This window comes from Primulina huaijiensis, chromosome 11, assembly GCF_012295235.1.
Source record: "Primulina huaijiensis isolate GDHJ02 chromosome 11, ASM1229523v2, whole genome shotgun sequence".
In the NCBI taxonomy this organism is placed as follows: Eukaryota; Viridiplantae; Streptophyta; class Magnoliopsida; order Lamiales; family Gesneriaceae; genus Primulina; species Primulina huaijiensis.
In genome coordinates this window covers 21,489,281-21,508,098 of record NC_133316.1, presented here as the reverse complement: position 1 = coordinate 21,508,098, position 18,818 = coordinate 21,489,281, and the positions used below count along the sequence as shown (strand labels likewise).

General features: G+C 34.9%; 4 protein-coding genes across 5 annotated transcripts; 2 read left to right on the top strand and 2 right to left on the bottom strand.

Moving 5' to 3' along the window:
- The first annotated feature begins 1,610 nt into the window (after positions 1-1,610).
- Positions 1,611-3,300, top strand: LOC140987501 (cysteine proteinase COT44-like). The gene is made up of 2 exons (XM_073456025.1): positions 1,611-2,113; positions 2,492-3,300. Exons 1-2 carry the CDS (start codon positions 1,666-1,668, stop codon positions 3,082-3,084), a joined length of 1,041 nt encoding a protein of 346 aa, XP_073312126.1. The 5' UTR covers positions 1,611-1,665; the 3' UTR covers positions 3,085-3,300.
- An 831-nt stretch (positions 3,301-4,131) lies between these two features.
- On the bottom strand, positions 4,132-5,127 carry LOC140988483 (pentatricopeptide repeat-containing protein At1g06270-like). The gene has a single exon (XM_073457491.1). It carries the CDS (start codon positions 5,125-5,127, stop codon positions 4,132-4,134), a length of 996 nt encoding a protein of 331 aa, XP_073313592.1.
- A 3,279-nt stretch (positions 5,128-8,406) lies between these two features.
- Positions 8,407-12,489, bottom strand: LOC140987117 (proteasome subunit alpha type-6). 2 transcript variants are annotated; one of them, XR_012177070.1, is made up of 10 exons: positions 12,264-12,489; positions 12,041-12,135; positions 11,860-11,941; positions 11,240-11,336; positions 10,771-10,829; positions 10,590-10,672; positions 9,515-9,610; positions 9,067-9,126; positions 8,569-8,717; positions 8,407-8,532 (listed from the first exon to the last, which is right to left on the bottom strand). XR_012177070.1 is itself a non-coding variant. In XM_073455524.1 (9 exons), the coding sequence occupies exons 1-9, from the start codon at positions 12,337-12,339 to the stop codon at positions 8,625-8,627; spliced, it is 741 nt and encodes a 246-aa protein (XP_073311625.1). In that variant the 5' UTR covers positions 12,340-12,489; the 3' UTR covers positions 8,407-8,624. The 2 variants fall into 2 exon arrangements, 1 of the variants encoding a protein (XP_073311625.1); XM_073455524.1 differs by having other exon boundaries at positions 8,407-8,717.
- Positions 12,490-15,869: 3,380 nt separating this feature from the next.
- Positions 15,870-16,842, top strand: LOC140987306 (ethylene-responsive transcription factor 4-like). Its single transcript, XM_073455766.1, has one exon. It carries the CDS (start codon positions 15,945-15,947, stop codon positions 16,584-16,586), a length of 642 nt encoding a protein of 213 aa, XP_073311867.1. The 5' UTR covers positions 15,870-15,944; the 3' UTR covers positions 16,587-16,842.
- The last annotated feature ends 1,976 nt before the right edge of the window (positions 16,843-18,818 follow it).

Here is an 18,818-nt window from a genome sequence, read left to right as displayed (position 1 = left end):
GGTATTTTAGTTTTTTAAATTTTTAATAATCCGATGTTTATTGTTTTTTAGAAACAATAAGGTATCATATATTTTGTGAGAGATTTTGTCAATGTCATCATGATATACTTGAAAAAAAGTAGATGAAGAACATGTAGATACAGTTCTTTAATTGTGTCGAACAAAACAATTTAGATATGAAGTTTGAGTTTCGAATATCTTCTATGTCACTAAGATGATAATAAATTGAAATTTAGATGAAATTGTGGAATTTTTTTTAAGTAATGTCGATTATTCAATTTTTTATTAATATTTATTGATTTTATATATTAAAATAAATATTAATGCAATTTATTATCGACATTACAAATTTAACATACAATTGTGGAATTTAAAAATACAGAGTTGTATGTTTTAATATTTAATATACTCTGCTTTTAATATTTTTTAAACATACAATTCTACTTTTAATTTAGGGAAAGTTGGTGAAAAATCTCCAATCAAAATATTTCTTTTGGTTCACTCCCTATCCACAAAATTGTGGTACTATGTCATACAAAATGTGGTACACTTCATGTGGAAATGTGGTACTAAAAAAGTACTCAGGGACTGAACACAAAAAAAAAATCGACGGCTGAGGACTGAAGGCTAATTTCCCGTTTTAATTTACAACTTTGCTTTTGATTTTACTAAATTAAACATACAACTGTAGAATTTTAAAAACGAAAGAATAAAATCACAACATTATATGTCAGTCCTAACAGCTAAACCTTTTTATAACCAAAACAAAACGTTGTTAGCTTCCCAATTGAATTTGATGACATTAGCACCAGTTTGCAAGATGTTAGAGTTTTTCTTTTTCTATACATCTATGAACATGATAAACAATACGTGAAAATAGATTGAGTGTTATCTCCGAAAAATGCAGGCTTATAGAAGTTGTCATTTCCACTATCCAAGGAGACCCGACCCATAGCTGAATTTATGACCGGATGTCGTATCTTCTCGGACTTCATACATTCCGGCAACAAAAAGAACGACTCTAAAACTCTCTCCCTACACCAAAATATCCCCAAGATGGAACCATGTCGTCGTGGACACAGATTTTAATCATGCCAAGTGACGGTGCTTTCCGTATTAATCGTTGCGATAAAAATTCAACGAAGAGTTCTTTCAACACCACGTCATACACGGAAAATGTAAAAATATATAAATTTTAAAAAAATAATAATGATAATTTTGAATCGAGAGAAGCAATCTTTCATGAAACGTTTTTTTTTTTTTTTTTAATTTGAAAATGATTATTTATTTAAAATATTAATTCAGGTTGTTCACGGTCAATTTCACGAGTGTAAGAGAAACAATGGAACCCATGAAACCAACAAGCTTTTAACAAACTAACCAGGAACACCCGAATTTTCACCTCCATGGATTCATGGTGTCCCTTCTTATTTTAAGAACCCGTGAACGAAACAGAAACCACAGACAACATACACAATAGACTTGCCGCAGCTAAACAAAAGTGGGAAACCAATATAAAAAACATGAATCCAACTGACTTACCAATTAGATTGGTTATCTACATGAGTATGCAATCCATGTTTTGTTAACTTTTGCAATAAAAACGTCTCAGCTGATGAGTTTCAAACTTCACCAGCCATTTTTCAAACAATATTTTCCCTTACAATGATGACTAAAACTATAATGATGAAATATTTCCTGGCTATGGTACTTTTTTGTGTCCTCTGTGGTTCTTCGTGTGCATATTTTGGCCACAATACAAGCGAGGACATCATGGATGTCATGGTGAAGAGGTACCAAGCTTGGATAATACAACATGGACGAAGATATGAGAACAGAGATGAATGGAATTTGCGATTCGGGATTTACCAGTCAAATGTAGTATTGATTGATCTGATCAATTCTCAGAATCTTCCTTATAGACTTACAGATAATGAATTTGCAGACATGACTAACCTGGAGTTCAAATCGAGATACTTGGGTTATAGGAGTCGTGGCCAGCGGCAGGCAGAGGACCAACACAACTGCACGTTTGATAATTCTTCAGTGCCATCTAGCATAGACTGGAGGAAATTTGGCGCTGTTACTCCGATCAAGAATCAAGGAACTTGTGGTAAAATAAACATCTAATATCATGTTTTATCCTTGTTGATGCGCTGGTAAATGAAATAACCAAAATCTTATCTCACCATTTAGTAAATCTTAGCGGTCCCATTATAATATAATGATTACACCAAGCACACACTTGAAAAAATTTATTCAACTTTTGCGATGTCAAGAAAGTATATTTCCTTGAAATGGTTCTCAGAAGACACGCAAGTAAATGCCAAGACAGGGTAGTTGTAAGGTTTGCAGCAACTTATTAAACTTCAAATATCATTGGAGTGACAACTGAGAATTGTAGTAAATGTTGCAGCGGATTTCTTTGGGTGAACAATGCTTGAAAGAAGCAAGTGTATACTGATAACCAAATAAACATGTTTCATCACAGGCAGCTGTTGGGCATTCTCCGCAGTAGCGGCAGTGGAAGGCATCAACAAGATCAAGACAGGGAAATTGGTGTCTTTGTCAGAACAAGAGCTTGTAGACTGCGACTACAAGGGAGAAAATGAAGGTTGTAATGGTGGATACATGGAAAAAGCATTTGAATTTATAAAAAATAATAATGGCATAACCACGGAAAAAAACTATCCTTATGAAGGGGTACGTGGAAGGTGTAAAATTGACAAAGAAAAACAAAGAGCAGTGGCAATAAGTGGCTATGTATCAGTACCTCCTAAAAATGAGAAGGCCTTGCAAGCTGCAGTGGCTAAACAACCAGTAGCAGTAGCCGTTGATGCTGGAGGGTACGAATTTCAATTGTATTCTAGTGGGATCTTATCTGGATATTGTGGAAAAGATTTAAATCATGGAGTTGCAGCTGTAGGCTACGGTGTAGAAAATGGAGAGAAGTACTGGCTTGTGAAGAACTCGTGGGGGACTAAATGGGGTGAGGAAGGATATGTCAAAATAAAGCGTGATTCTTCTGATAAGAATGGTGAGTGTGGCATAGCATTGGAGCCCAGCTACCCCACTAAAAGTTGAAGAATGTTCGATGGCGAATGCTAGACTCCGGGTCAAGTCTTAGATAATAATTTCCACAAACAAAAGTTATATGATCAAGCAATAACTCTTGGGGTAAAAACAAAGCAGTTTTCAAGAGTACAATTATACAAATAATACAAAAGCAATTGGAAGGCTATTTGTTATTAATATTATTATTTAAGTTATATATAAGATCTTACCAGATGATTTTTTGGACGCACGGAATTCAGAATCAATACTGCAAAGATTATGTTTTTCTCATATGTAGGACATCACAAATTTCCTAGTTAAGTGCGTCATGCGTTTTGGATGGTGTGATTTGGACTTAAGATAAGGGGTTCGATGGATTGATTACAACGTAAAACACTGGTTAATATCAAGGGAAAACACTGGTTGATATCACGCGTCTTGGGTCATACTTTCAATGCAAACGTTCCTTGAGATTTTTCAAGGTAAAACAATGGTTGATATCAAACTTCAAAACTGGGTTAATTTTTCTTGAAACTGTTCTTGTAAATTCTCGACAATTGAGTTCTTAACGATCACAATAATACACTCTAACATGAACATCAACAAATTTGTGATGCATTAGTTGTTACAGACTAACCAGACATATTCTGGAATTGGTTATTTTTCCATATACAGTTAGGTAAAGAGGCGAGGAAGATAAAGATTAGTTCATCAAAGCCATGGAGTCAAACAAAACTCAATTATGAATGTAAACATCTACTAAAAGTTTTAATTTCTATATCATATTCACAAAAATGTGATTGAGATGTTCAGCATTTTGCATCATCAAAGCCATGGATTGAGACCAAACTCAAAGAAGGGTGTGATGTCTACTATAACATTCAACATCATCTTTACAAATATGTGATTGTCAATTATAATACGTAATTTAACATTTTGCAATGAAGGAATACTGATATATGTCTTGAAGAGCTTGGAACAACAAAACCTAATAATTGATTCTGCTGTAACTCCCAACATCCAAATGCTTTTATGACAAATCAAGCCAGCTTACTGCCGAGGGTAATGCCCAGCAAATCATGCAAAAATAAACCGACTTTCTGCTTTGCCCGATCCCTCGAACACCTGCTGCATCTCTTTGATGTATGGTATAAACTCTGTTTCGGTCATTTTCATGACAAACTTTCCAGCCAAAACGAAATTACGTCCCTCTAAGCAACCCTCGAGAACTGATTCATAGGCCACAAATCCAATATACACAACCTCACCTTCTAAAAACTCGAGCATCTCTACTGATCTCCATATGTCCCTATTAGCACGCATGGCACCGATTGCTTTTACCATGGTATCTTGCCTTGGATTCAATCCATGCTTGCTCACCATTTCCTTCACCATTCCTAGTACCTCAGTTGTCATTCTTCGCTCATTCATTTCACTGATCAAAGCTCCATAACTATCCAAATCTGGAATGCAACCCGCTTTGCTCATGCCATGCAAGACTTTAATTGCTTCTTCTAACCGATCAACTTTGCAGAGCGACATAATAAGGTAATTGCAAGTCCCACAGTCAGGAGAGTACCCAATTGAGTGCATTTCAGATAGGATACTAGAAACAGACTGCAATTTCTGCAGGCGGTCAACCCATGCATTGGAAAGTAGATGAGTTTGTGAGACAGGACTACAACCGTAAAGAAGCATTCGTTGTAGGATCACGAACGCAAATGGGAGAGGATTCGAGCTTCCAAGAGCGTAAGATAGGAGAAAGGAATAGACTCCATACAGTCGGCCACGGGGTCGAACACAAATTAAGGACTGTAAAATTCCATGAACGACGTGAACTCGATGGCTTTCAGTAAACTTGGAGAGAAAAGCAAAGGGATTTGGGTTTCGGCCAAACTCTTTCGAGGCATCGAGGAGCTCGGGTAATTGCTGGTAGCTATTGGATTCAACTGCTGATCGCACGGATTCTTCTAGCGACGGTTGTGAAAATGAGGAATGAGCTAAGGAAAATCGAAGAAAAGCCAAAGTCGAGCGACGGGACAAAGTGCAAATTTGGACAGTTGCTAACGCCATGTTTCATAGGACTGAAGCATTGGTAGTCTCGTAAGATCGGAGGATATTCGTTGAGGAATGTGGTCGAACAGCTAACGCACTCTTCTAGCTGGGATATTGATCCATTCATAAAAAACATGATTTTTCTCCAACATGAGAAGGGATAATCAGAAAACAGGTATCTATGTCATTTTGGATATCTTTTTTTTTTTATATGACCACGTATCAAAGATGATAAATAAAGAGAATACAAAATACATTGGGTATACCCAGGGATCACATAATCAGTGTTCAAAAACCATAATCGAAGAAAAAGGTTATATCAAAAAATAGATACATCCCAAGAATGAAATCCAAATACTGGGAGACAAAAAATGAACATCATCCAGCAGCCAGCGTTCGATGAACATGAATCAAAATCTTCCGAAAGATAGCCTTCACATCCGGCCTCTCACCGTCAAAAAGTGCTTTGTTACGAGCACTCCAAATGTGATAAACCAATGCAGCTATCCCCGAGCGGCACCTCCGTGCACGCATGGTAGTACCTCTGAATCTCCTGCGGAGAAGACGAAGTAAACCTGTCACAGAACGCGCCATACACTGAACTTCCAACCACTCCCACAATCTAACCCAAAGCTGTGTAGAAGTTGTACACTCAAAGAAAACATGTTGTGCAGTTTCATTTACAGTACCACAAAGACCACAAGACTTGTCTAGGATATAGGGTTGTCTGTCCTTTGTCAAGCACTTCCCATGAGCAAAAATCCAATGGGCGAAACGGTGTTTAGGTAAGATGTGTGGTCTCCATAAAAATGGTTTCTACGGCCATCTACCTGCCCTTGGTAAGAAACTCGTGTAGGCTTCCGACAAACCCCTCGTCGTACCAAACCAAATCGACAATCTAGCCACCACCGCATCCCAACTCCCCTCACGAGCCAAAGGCTCATCACGGATCTCCACGAGCTTCTTAATGAGAACAGTATCATCCTTCCTCCACCTCCAATCCATGACATCATTCCAGTAATAATGATGCACCCACCGAACCCACAATGTATCCTTCTTAATGTGAATATTCCACAAGGTCTTAGTGAGAAGCGCCTTGTTCCAAGCTCGAAAATCTCGAATACCCAAACCCCCATCCTCAATTGGCGAGCAAATCTTACTCCATGCAGTAGGAGGATGCTTGCTCGTCCACATAAAGCTCCTACAAACCGAATTAATCTTGTCAATCACCCCACATGTGATAGGCAAGACCGAAAGCCAATAGCACTCCACACCTTGGACCACCGAACGAATCAACTCCAACTTCCCCGCATAGGAAAGAGTGTGTCTCGGCCACGCTGAGATCTTTCTGGAGATAGCATTGATCAAGACACTATAATCTGACTGCCTCAACCTCGCCGCAGCCAAAGGAATACCCAAGTAACGAAAAGGGAAAGAACCCTGACGAAAGCCACACATCCTCAATATCTCACTCCTATCAGGTTCTTTAACCCCTGCCATATAGATATTAGATTTCAACACATTGGTTCTCAAGCCAGCCATCCTCCCAAAACTATCCACACACTCCAACAAAATCCTCACACTCATCACATCACCCTGAGACAGAATCAATAAGTCATCAGCATATACCAGATGAGTAATATGCAAGAGAGCGCACCTGGGGTGGAAATTGAAATCCAGCGACCGAGAAGCCCAAAGAAGAGATCTGGAAAGAATCTCCATACAAATGACAAAAAGAAAAGGGGATAATGGGTCCCCCTGCCTCAATCCTCTAGCACCTTTAAAGAACCCATGAAGTTGGCCGTTAAAGGAGATAGAGAATGATGAAGTACAAACACACTCCATGATCCATGAAATAAACATGAGAGAGAAGTTCAAGAGCCGAAGGGCATCACGAAAGAACTCCCAGTAGACTATGTCATAGGCTTTCTGCAAATCAATCTTCATAATGCATCTAGCATAAGAGCGCTTCCTAGCATAATATCTCAGCATCTCTTGAGCCAAGTGGATCTTCTCAACAATAGATCTACCTCCAAACTTGTGCGTGACTCATTCTTTGAGGCAGCCAACCACTTTTTAATCTTTCCATTCATTGGTAGTCACCCCTCAAGTTAAATTTTAAAAAATGAATAAAGTGAAGTGTTAAAAAAATAAAAATATATATAGATATAAATAAAACTTTTCGAGATAGTCTCGCGAATTAATTTTATGATAAGGATCTTCGATCCGTCCCAGCATATAAAAATATTAATTTTAATTTCAAAAATATTATTTTTTATTACTTGTATGAAACAAATCAACACGTTTGTAAATCCGTGAGATCTTCTCACAAGATATTTACTCATTTAGCGATCTGACAAATTTATATATCACATATAATTACATATAGTCATTTCTAAAATCACAATTAAATTGGAAGAAAAAGGTAAAACAAAATATAAAAATTTGAATAGATTGTGGGTTTTTCCGGTCCCTTTTCCCGGGCACACTTTCATTTATAAAATAACAATTAAATTGAGAAAAAGTAAATACATAACATGAACTTCACCGTGATGTTTCAATGGTTCGTGCTTTTTGTTTCGATGATTCGTGCTCTTTAAAATCTTGTTAAAATAAATAAAGCGTGTATAGCAACTGGTCTTCGGTGTTTTTTATTTGTAGATAAATTAAGCATCATGGATTAATTTCTCAATTTTTTAAATGAAAAGTAATAAATTAATTCATACAATTTTCGCCCACTGTAAGCTTGGCGCCTTCGAATTAAGAGTTAGTCACGTGCTTGTACTAATCGAACGTAGCTAAGTTGGTCTTCAATCTAAGTTATTGAACTCGACAAAAAACTTGAATTGCCTCTTTATTTTTAGTAAAATTCTTGCAAAGAATCGAACAAGAATTTGAAATTTCAACGAAAGGTTTTGGAAAATGTAAATATATCTAACAACTAAATTGTCTCGCCTCGTCCTTCGCTCACTGCCCAATTCCTGTGTCCCCATATTTTACTATCTCATCTTTTTACTACTTTGTTTATTCTATGACATCACTTCTCATGCATGCAAGTGTCAGCCATGTTCAACGATAAAGATAGCTGAGAAACAATAGAATAAGATTGAAACCGGTCACTGAGATTCTGAGATTCTGACAGAAACGATTATGCTTAGATTCTGGTACGTTTACTCGTGTCGTAAGATTGAAACCGGTCATCGAGATCCTTTCAGAAATGATTATGTTTAGCATATGATTTGATGACCATGGGTGTAAATTAATGACCACTTTGGATCATTATTAGTAAATATGTCGTAGTTAATAATGCCTCAACAAAGCATAGAGAATGAATTACACTTCACAGCCTAGTTTTGTGTAAATCCGACAATAACATAAAGAAACAATGGGAGAGATGAACCAAAATCCGAACATGGAACATATTCAGTACATGCAGCTCGGACTCTTTTCCCCATGAATCAAATTTTATGCGTTCGAATCAGAATACGTATACATTTGGATAACCTCGGAAGGGATCAGTCTCGCTCACTAATGGCAGTCAAGTGCTCTTCAATCTCCTCAGTTGACAATACTTTGAACACCGGATCGTCTTTCCTCACAACACCGACCTGGTACAAACATCAAAAGATTTCTCAGCATTCAGCAAGTTTCGCCTCTAAGAAAAATATAATAACAGTATAGCATTTAAGTTTTGGAAAGCAATCCATATCCATATGACAAAAATGTAGAAAGCCTATGTTCTTCGATGGTGCGCATTTAATGTGCCTAATATTAAACAATATGTTGACAAATAAGGTGCCATTCCTTGAGCAAAGTATATGATAGGTTTTTCATTTTCTAAATAGTTAAGTTTACAATATGCGAACAGCGTAGTCGTTAATAAAATACAGAACTAAAGAACTAATAAAAAGACCATGCCTCCAGTTTCAGAAAATACGAATACAAATAAAAGACTACCTCAATCTCAGTAGCTTTGAAATCCTCCTGGAGAACAGACTGCAGAGCAGAAATTGTAATCTGCGATCGAAGGCATTGCAAACGTTAGAACACAAGTAATTGAGATCAATAATGTAGCTGAATTCTAACTAGGAAGTTTGTTTCATAAGAAAACCTAAACAAAAGTTCACCTCCAAGAATAAACTCAATAACAAATTACATTAGATTTCAAGAAATTTTAAGGGCGTAACTTCAAGACAATTTCATACTTTAATAATCAACAGCAATAAGTCAAATGTCAGTTGTTTTGATGAAACTGTTCATTAAAACACCAATATCATCTAAAAAGGGACATTCCCTAAATTTAACCAACATGTATGGTATTCAGCCTATAGCAAATAATACGCTCAGTATCCAAAATCAAGCATTATTCATGAGGAGAGCATATGCGGCAAACCTATTTTATTACCCGTACAGTTTCTTCATAGGAGAATGCCTGATCATTTTTCATTTTCTTCTCTAGAAAATTAATGGCTTCTTGATCTTTTGATCCAGCACTTGTTGCCTGCCAGAAATAAATGGAAGGTAATACACAATGCAAGACCAAAGAGAAACCAAAAAAAATGAAAAAAGAAAAGAAAATTACTGCAACTCTACGAGTCTATCACAAAAGCACATGTCCCTCAGAAACTAATGCTACAAATTAAGGTTATGTAATTGACATCCACCTAAAATCCATGACAATCAAATGGAGTCATTTGATTGTGAAGGTAGACAGTGCTCGTACTTCGGGATATTTAGGAAGCAACGTAAAACACTACACGTCAAAGCCAAAGGGAACATGGAGAGGAGAAAACAAAGGGTATGGAAAACACACCAATCACCAAGGTGTCAAGACTAAAATAAATACAACAAATCACAACTCATCCACGATATCATCATTCATCCAATACCACATATATATGCAGTATTAAGTTTCAATGAAAGCCAGTCACTCTTGTCAAACTGGAAAGATTTTACAAAGAATTCCAAACCTGTACACGTTAAATTCACAAAGCCAACTAAACTAAGGAAATTAACCAATAAGAGCAACTGTATAGAATAATGATGCCAGAACTCGAGGAGCCATTTTCACCAGATTCAACACTCCCGAGTCTAGGGCAAGCCATAAGTTCGCATGGGCATTCAAAATGCCTCAGTGGAATAAAATTAAGAATTTCCTATCTAGCTAACCATCATAGAAGATAGTGTAAGTCATGAAGAAAAAAGTTGATGACCATTTCAAATTGTATTTTCAGAAAGCCCCTTGTTGGAATTTTCATGGATTCTTCTGCAAGAAGATACCGCACTAGATGTCCTCAAGATTTCAAAGTTCTGTAATAACATTTGTATACAATAAAAATTCAAGAAAGGCACGTACAAAGTTCTATGGTAAGTAAAAGGCAAAAAGGATAACAGATGTTCACATACAAATAGAACAAACATAAAAATAAAAGTGAAACCATTTTTAAGTTTCATTTCAAAAGATGGAGAGTCCAAATTACCTTGTGACCAAAGAAATGGCCGGCAGGATCACACTTGAAGAGCTGCGGACCTTTCTCTTCATCAATACCCAAAATCATAGCAACTGCCCACGTCAAAAGACACATTATAAATAAAACTTATTATAAGGCGAGACATTCTATAAAGAAGTGTTTGTAAGAGTAGAAATAATCTGCAACCAACCGACTCCAAGTGGTCTCATATAGGCATGTTGTGTGTAAACCTGAGACTTGTCAGCAATCCTGTGGCATGGATACATATGGCACTATGATTCGAGTGAAACCAGAAAATTTAACGCCTCCATCACACTATTTTTACTACAGAAGAGTAAATCTTTAAACCATTAAAGAATTCATTGCAAAAAAGTCCCAAACAACTACCTATAAAACACATGTTTTGAACATCCGATTATAGGATTGTCACACTACTTTAAGGAAAAAATTGGAGACATAAGAATTGGAAGTCAATTTATCGCACAATCCTAGGATTACATTAGGCTAAATGTGCACATACTAAATGACCATTAAATAATCAGAAACACATGATTTATAAATTAAAAAAAAAGCGCTTTGCATCAACAAACAGCATAGAACCAATGCAGCATCAAATTGTATGGAATTTTACTGCAACAAAAGTATTCGAATCAACATACCAGCGCGCCAATGCATCCACAGGCATTTCATAGCCATATCTAAAGCGAAACTCAGCAGCTTCATTCCTTGCTTGTTGCACCAAAGTCCTTGCATCAGCTGGAAGGGGACCAACAAATATGATCAAATAAAAACCAACATTTGACACTAAAAACGATATGGAAGAACATTGAGCTTCTTTGCAAAATAAAAATGGATTTTCAACCCAAATCGAATGCAAAGCAAAAACAAACAATTTTCCAGAACTAAATAGCACAACTAGTTTTGTGAATTCACAAAATAAACTATTTGTTCACAAAATACTTCGTTCCATAGCATAAGCATGTAAATCAAGTCGGAAAAATGTAAATTGGATTTAAATCAACAGATACTTAACTAGCATTGTACAGCTCGTTCACTGTGGTTAGAATAAATTAATCGACGTGAGCAACAGCATGTAACCACAGACTTTGCATCCACATAAAACTACAAGATGCACAAGTTATTTCCATACAATTAAAAAAATCATTTTTCATCTAGAAAGATTATCAATTCATGTCTCCAAAAATAACCCATCAGTTAGTTAATGTGCAACTCGGTAAAATAAAATGCTAATAAAAACAGATGTCAAAGCAAAATGTACCTGTCATGCCTGTAGCCAACAATCCAAGGTATTTAGTGATTGAAAACAAATGAGTGACACTCGTCTGATCTAAAAGCTTGTCCTGCACACTCGTCCACAAGAATCAAGTTTGACAACTTAACATCTACTGGAAAATAAAAAACAATCATAAAGATCCCGATCTTTTCCGGAAAAAACTAACAGGAACTTTCTTCTGAGTAACAACGCAAACGGAATCCGATCCGCGAACGCCAATAGAGGTAACTCCAGCAGCTTTGACGGCCTTAAAAGCATACTCTACATAGTTCATTCGGAACAAAAATAAATCATAAAACCCTAATCCCAATAAAAATAAATATCGAGACCTCAATACAAATAAAGAATGGAAAATGAGGAAATAACAAAATTTGATACAAACAACATACCAACTTGATAGAGACGACCCTCAGGAGAGAATATCGTTATATGCCGATCATATCCACCTCCACTTCCACGGCTCATTCTGTCGGATTCTACTTCTCAGTTCCGATGAATCGAATTAGAGATGTCGAAATATACCAGAAAGCCAAGGGTTTGCACAACTAAAGAGAAAAGCAGAAGCTTTGTGCCCAAGCAGAGTCGACCACAAGTACGAAAATACCCCCGGGTTTATTAAAACATATGTTGAAATTTTTATGTAATTATCAACTTCATATTTGTGTTTATTCATTTTACTAGAAAGCCAAAGCATTCTGTTTAAGAACATATTTTTGTTTTGGAAATTATGAAATATGAGTTAACGTTAGAGTATGTTTTTTGTGAGACGGTCTCACGAATCTTTATATGTGAGACCGGTCAACCCTACTGAAATTCAAAATAAAAAGCAATACTCTTAGGATCCGTTTGGTATGTGTGATAAGATAAATAAATGATTAATAATTAGAATGATTAAAAAATGAGAGATATTGATTAATAGTATGGTTTGATAAATAACATGGTGTTTGGTATGATTTTAAAATGATGGATTAATTTTGTAAATTTTATTGTAATGACTAAAATGCCCAAAGTGCTAATTAAATATATATTCTTAAAATAATTGGATAGATAATTAAACATTTATTAAAATTAATTTAAATATATTTATTAGAAATAAATTTGTAAATATGTATTTACTTTAATATTTAAAATAACAATAATATTTTGATGTCCGAAATACCCGTGCTATTTTTTTTTTTCACCTTTTTAAAATTGAATTTAACAATATATTTTATTTCTCAAAATAAAACCAATTTTTATTACTGTTTTAACAAATATTTTATCCATTGTTCTTTTCCTTTTCATTAATCATAAATACTGAATCGGTATTTAACCATCTTTGTTTTTTAAAATAATATTATGAATAAAACTAAAAAATATTATTATATTTTAAAATAAAAACAAATTTGTTTTATTGACAAAAAAAAGATTTGATTTGTTGTTATAAGTGAAAGAAATCTTTTTGTTACTTTTTTTCTCAATAAACAAACATATTTTCTAAGTTTTTATACAGTTATAAAAACAATATTAATTATTATACAGTTAAATAGCATTGTTGATTAATATTTTATGAAGGGGTGTATTGGTAATAAAACTCCAGTATCATTCCTTATCCCACCAAAAAGTAGGTAATAATTGTCCCTCAAATTCGAATAAGTCATATGCATAGTGCGGGCCTCATATGGGCCCATCGGACTATCCAAAACTGATATACGCGAGAAGAACACGTGATTAGTTGTGAAATTTTAATCAATCCTATCTAATCACTCAAACCAAACTCACCCTTAGTGTAAAAAGTAATATTTTTTCATGAATGATCCAAATAAGATATTCATCTCACAAAATACGATCAGTGAGATCGTCTCATACAAGTTTTTGCTCTAATGTTATTAGCAACTAAATATTTATCGGGTTTAGTTTGATTTGACATAATGTCGCTGATTTTGTGCTTTTAGCCCATAAAAACAAGTCGTACAAGCCCAAACGAAAGCAAAACGCAGCCCGATATTCTTCTTTTTTTGACATAGTGGGTAAAGATTGGATACCCAATTGTTCGCACTCAAAAGAGATGAGGTGCTAGTTCAATAATTTATTTTTGAAAAAGGTAGTCCGTATCTATATATTTTAGAAATATAGATAAACTTGAATCCTAAATCATTTTATTTTTTCGACTTGAATCTTACACTATAATTTCTATTATAAAAAAATAATAATTTTGATATAAAAAATAGTAGTAAAATCAAATTAAAAATTAATCTCATAAAATAAATACGTGAGAAAATAATTATATGTGGATAATAAAACAAGTATTTAGGCATAAGAAGGCAATAGAAAAATATAGAGCGTGGTGGAAATGGAAAGAGAGTTTCGAAACAGCGCCTGGTTTTTAGGCAGACGCGTAAAAGGAAGCATTGGACACGTGTCAAGTGCGGTTCAGCCCTGGGAAATTAAAAAAATAAGTCAAAGTAAAACAATTTAGGATTAGGTTAATTAGCTTGGGCGTGGAGCTAATTAATTAATTAATAAGCTTATAAATCTCAATAAGAAATTGTGAGCTTTTTATTCAAATATTAATTTTAGCGATTAAATTGTTACAATTGAATCGGGTTATAAATCTCAAAAAGAAATTGTGAGCTTTTTAGTCAAATATTATTTTTAGCGATTAAATTGTTACAATTAAATATCGAAACCGATATTTCTTTCAAAATTTAGAAAAACTATAAGTTATCGATCATATGCATTTATTTTTTTGTTTAAAAAATTAAATAAATTTCATATATATATATATAGAGGATAATTGGATGGATGATAATATAAATGTCTTGGGTTGGCGCGGCTGTCTGGTATACCGCGTTCGAGTGACATTCGTGAGGAAGGAGGCGGGAAGAATCCTCCTTAAAGTCGAAACAACTAAATAGAATCTCTATCTAAACTAATTGCACTTGACATTTGAGAATTTGTCCCAAAAAAAGAGAGGCTGAATCTTGCGGACTTGAGCATATTTTTATCTTATTTCGTATCGGAATTTTAAGCAGTTTTTTGTTTTAATTTCGAGAGGAATGTCAAATTAATTTTCCTTTAATCACTCTTATTTTTCGATAAGCATACATCTAGTCTGGTTATTGATGATTCGTCTTACTTAAATTAAAGAGACGAAACAGTTTTATCAAAGAACGTACTGCATTCTTTTGAAAATTATTACGATGTATTATTGATAAATACTGACATCTAAAAATTTAATTTTTGAGCGGTTTAATAAAGTCACTTGATTTTTAAATAAAAGGTCAAAAAAATAACGAGAAATTGGCCTTCAGTTCCCAGCCGTCGATTTTTTTTGTGTTCAGTCCCTTGATACTTTTTTAGTACCACATTTTCACATGAAGTGTACCACATTTTGTATGACATAGTACCATAATTTTGTGGGTAGGGAGTGAACTCAAAGAAATATTTTGATTGAGAATTTTTCACCAACTTCCAAAAAAAAAAAAAATAAAAAGGTATCATTAGTAAACATAAAAAATATTCTAATGAACTGATAAAAATCGAACAATACACACACACATATAATTAAAAAAATTAGTGGACCCAGCTCATGTAATTAAAAAAATATTATTTTTATATTTATTATAAGTATGATACATTTTTATTATGTAAAATTTTATCTTGAAATATTAGTAGATATTTGTTGAGGATTCAAGAGTATTTTTGTAAAATTAAGTAAAACTGCAATAAATTGACTGTCAATTAATTAGTAAATAATACAAAATTTAATAATTTTTTTGGACATGAAATACTCAAATTGAATATAATAGAAGATATTTGATTACTTTTTAGCCCTAGCTAGAAAGCATTGCCGAATTCCTATTACAATTTTTTTAAAAAAAGGAGAAATTATGCATGTAATAGCGATTTTGTAACCGCAGATTTAGTAGCGCATAATTAATTATTATCTACATCCCGTGCTTGAGTCAAATCCCTTGTTGACTGCGCCCACCCGCCTCTTTATATAAACAAAGCTTCCGTCGCACCATATCTTCACAAACTTCTCACAGCACAAGATATATTTTATTTTATACGATCCAGGGATCATAATGACGGCGATCAAGGAGAAGGCTAATGCCGGAGTAAACGGGAACGCCAAGGTCAAGGAGGTGCACTTCAGAGGGGTCAGGAAGAGGCCGTGGGGCCGTTACGCCGCCGAAATCCGAGACCCGGGAAAGAAGACCCGAGTCTGGTTGGGCACCTTCGACACCGCCGAAGATGCGGCGCGTGCGTACGACACCGCGGCACGCGACTTCCGGGGTCCGAAGGCCAAGACCAACTTCCCCCTCTCGTCCGAGATCCGCAGCCCCAGCCACAGCAGCACGGTCGAATCGTCCAGCGGGGACCTCAGCCAGCGTGCCCCTGTCGAGCTGGATCTCACGCGCCGCCTAGGCGCCGCCGAGGACTCCGGCTTCGGCTCGGCTGACGCGGCACCGATGGACGGGTATCAGTTTTTACGGAGGCAACCCTCGATGGCGGTGCTGCCGAACGGGCAGCCGGTTTTGATATACGAGCCTCTGGTCATGCCGGCGGCGTACCGCCTGAACCCGACGGCTGTTGGGTTTAGGAACTCCGCGGCTCACAGCGACTCCGATTCTTCATCTGTCGTGGATGAGAATCATTTTGACAGATCTGACGGAAAGAGGGGTCTGGATCTCGATCTTAACCTTCCACCTCCCCTGGATGCTTGATTGAATCCGAATGAGCGAGATAACTACTCTCACCTCTGATTTGTAGATAAATGATTTCCATATGGCCTTTTCCTATTTTTTTTTCAGCTTTGAGAAATGACTGCAATTTACTCTAAGCTGTTACATTTTCGAAGGGCCATTAATTTTATGTTATTTGGAAGAAAATAGAAAGAAAAATTTCCGTAATTTCTAGGTTTTGATGTAATATTTTTACAGTTCATCCCATGTGAATGTCGAACCATTATTAGTACTCTTATTTTGGCTCTTCAATTAAAGATGGGCAGACGTATTATTTTTACAGCAAGTATATTACCGTAACAAAAAATATTATTTGTCCGTCGGTCGATTCGATCGTTCATCTCAAACAAAACCACTATTGATCGTTCGATTTTTTATTTGTGCTATATCTATCTAATCTTGAATTACTATTAGCTTCAAAAATTTTAAATACTGTTTATTATATANGTGGGTGTCGAGCCAGCACAGCCATTTGAATTACGTGTTGACGGGGTACATGCGTGTGTAAGGTTGACGGCACCACGTGTTACTTTTAGCCCTTGCTACCCATTCCTATTTATCTCTCTTTTTTTTAAAAAATAATTTCAAAATTATGTTTTTTCAATCAATCTATGTGCAGCATTAAATTGTTGAATCGTTCAAATCTTCTTTCACAGGCAAAATTTTCGAGAGAAAAAAACATTGACATATGAATAAAATTTTTAAATATATATAAAATTACAATTATAACCTATCATCTCCAAAAAATAAATAAATTGAAATTAGATTTTTTAAAAAATGTATCAATTGAGTCGAGGAACCATGTGTTTACAAACAAAAATGTGAACGAGTTTCCTTTTGAAAATCAATCGTTATTGTTGGCACGTGTGACATCTATTAGAAGTAGGTGAATATATATATATGTATATATTTATATATTTCTGTATCACACATTAAAATATTATATATTTAAAAAAAACAAATGTAGAAAATGTTCGAAAAGATTGGAAAAAGTGGATAAATTCCTGACAAGACCAAGCGCGTGGGGTTAGGGAAAGGACGGCGGGGTCCGCGGTGGAAGAAAGGGTCGCGATTCTGCTGCCGCTTTCCGTGGGCCTCAACAACTATGCGTCGGCGGAAGTTGTGGAGTGTACACTTTGTTTCCTGCTGTCCATGCACTTCACCCATAGGCTATACACGTAGTACGCTATTCTTTTTTTTTTTTGGGAATATGTGTATTGTTTTTTCGGTTTTAGAAAATAATTTCCTCTCGAGATTATTTTTAAAATTAATTGAAAATAAAACTACGCAGAAAGCGAGTTATAAATAAATCCGAATCGAAGCGCGTGATGGGAAAATAGAAAATACAAATTTTTATTTTGTAATATTTTTTATGGTATACATGGATGAAAATCTGGAAATCTACTCTTAGCATATGCTAAAGAGAGTTAGACTGATATTGAGATTATAAGATATTAGATATAAAAATTAAAACTGAAATACATTTTATTGGCCTTATAGACGTGGAGCTTCTCAAGTTTCAAGAGTATAGATTTTAATTACTCGAATTTCACGTTGTGTTTGAACTGAAATATTTAAATTTAAGAGGGTATTTGCAAGAGGGAGATGAAATATCTTCATAATTGATTTGATTTGATTTGAAATTTGCAATAAAAAATAAATATTTTTAATTTGAAATTCATTCTCAAATGAATTCATCGGAACAAAGTAATAATTTTGTTATCATAAACTCAAAATCTATTAATCCAAATACAACAAAAAATCGGAAAGTGAATTTTTTTTTTTTAAAAAATAGAATATTTTATTTAGTTTAAAATAATATCTAAATGGTTGAAATCTCATTGATAAATAAATAATCACAAAAACAAATATGTATATATAAATTTGTGTATTTTTAAAAATTTTATTTTTTGTAAAAAAAAAAAGTGTATGGTGGAGCTTTGCAAAAATAAAGCAGAACCTCATCGTGAATGGCGGATTATATAAAATTAGGAGTATGTCTTTAGTGAGACGTTCTCATTAAATTTTATTTGTAAGACGGGTCAATCCTACCGAGATTCACAATAAAAAGTAACACTCTTAGCATAAAAAATAATACATTTTTATGGATGACTCAAATAAGAGATCCGTCTCAAAATACGATCCGTGAAATCGCCTCGTACAAGTTTTTGCCTAAAATGAGAGTTTAGTTCCAAGTTCAATAATTCCAAAAAT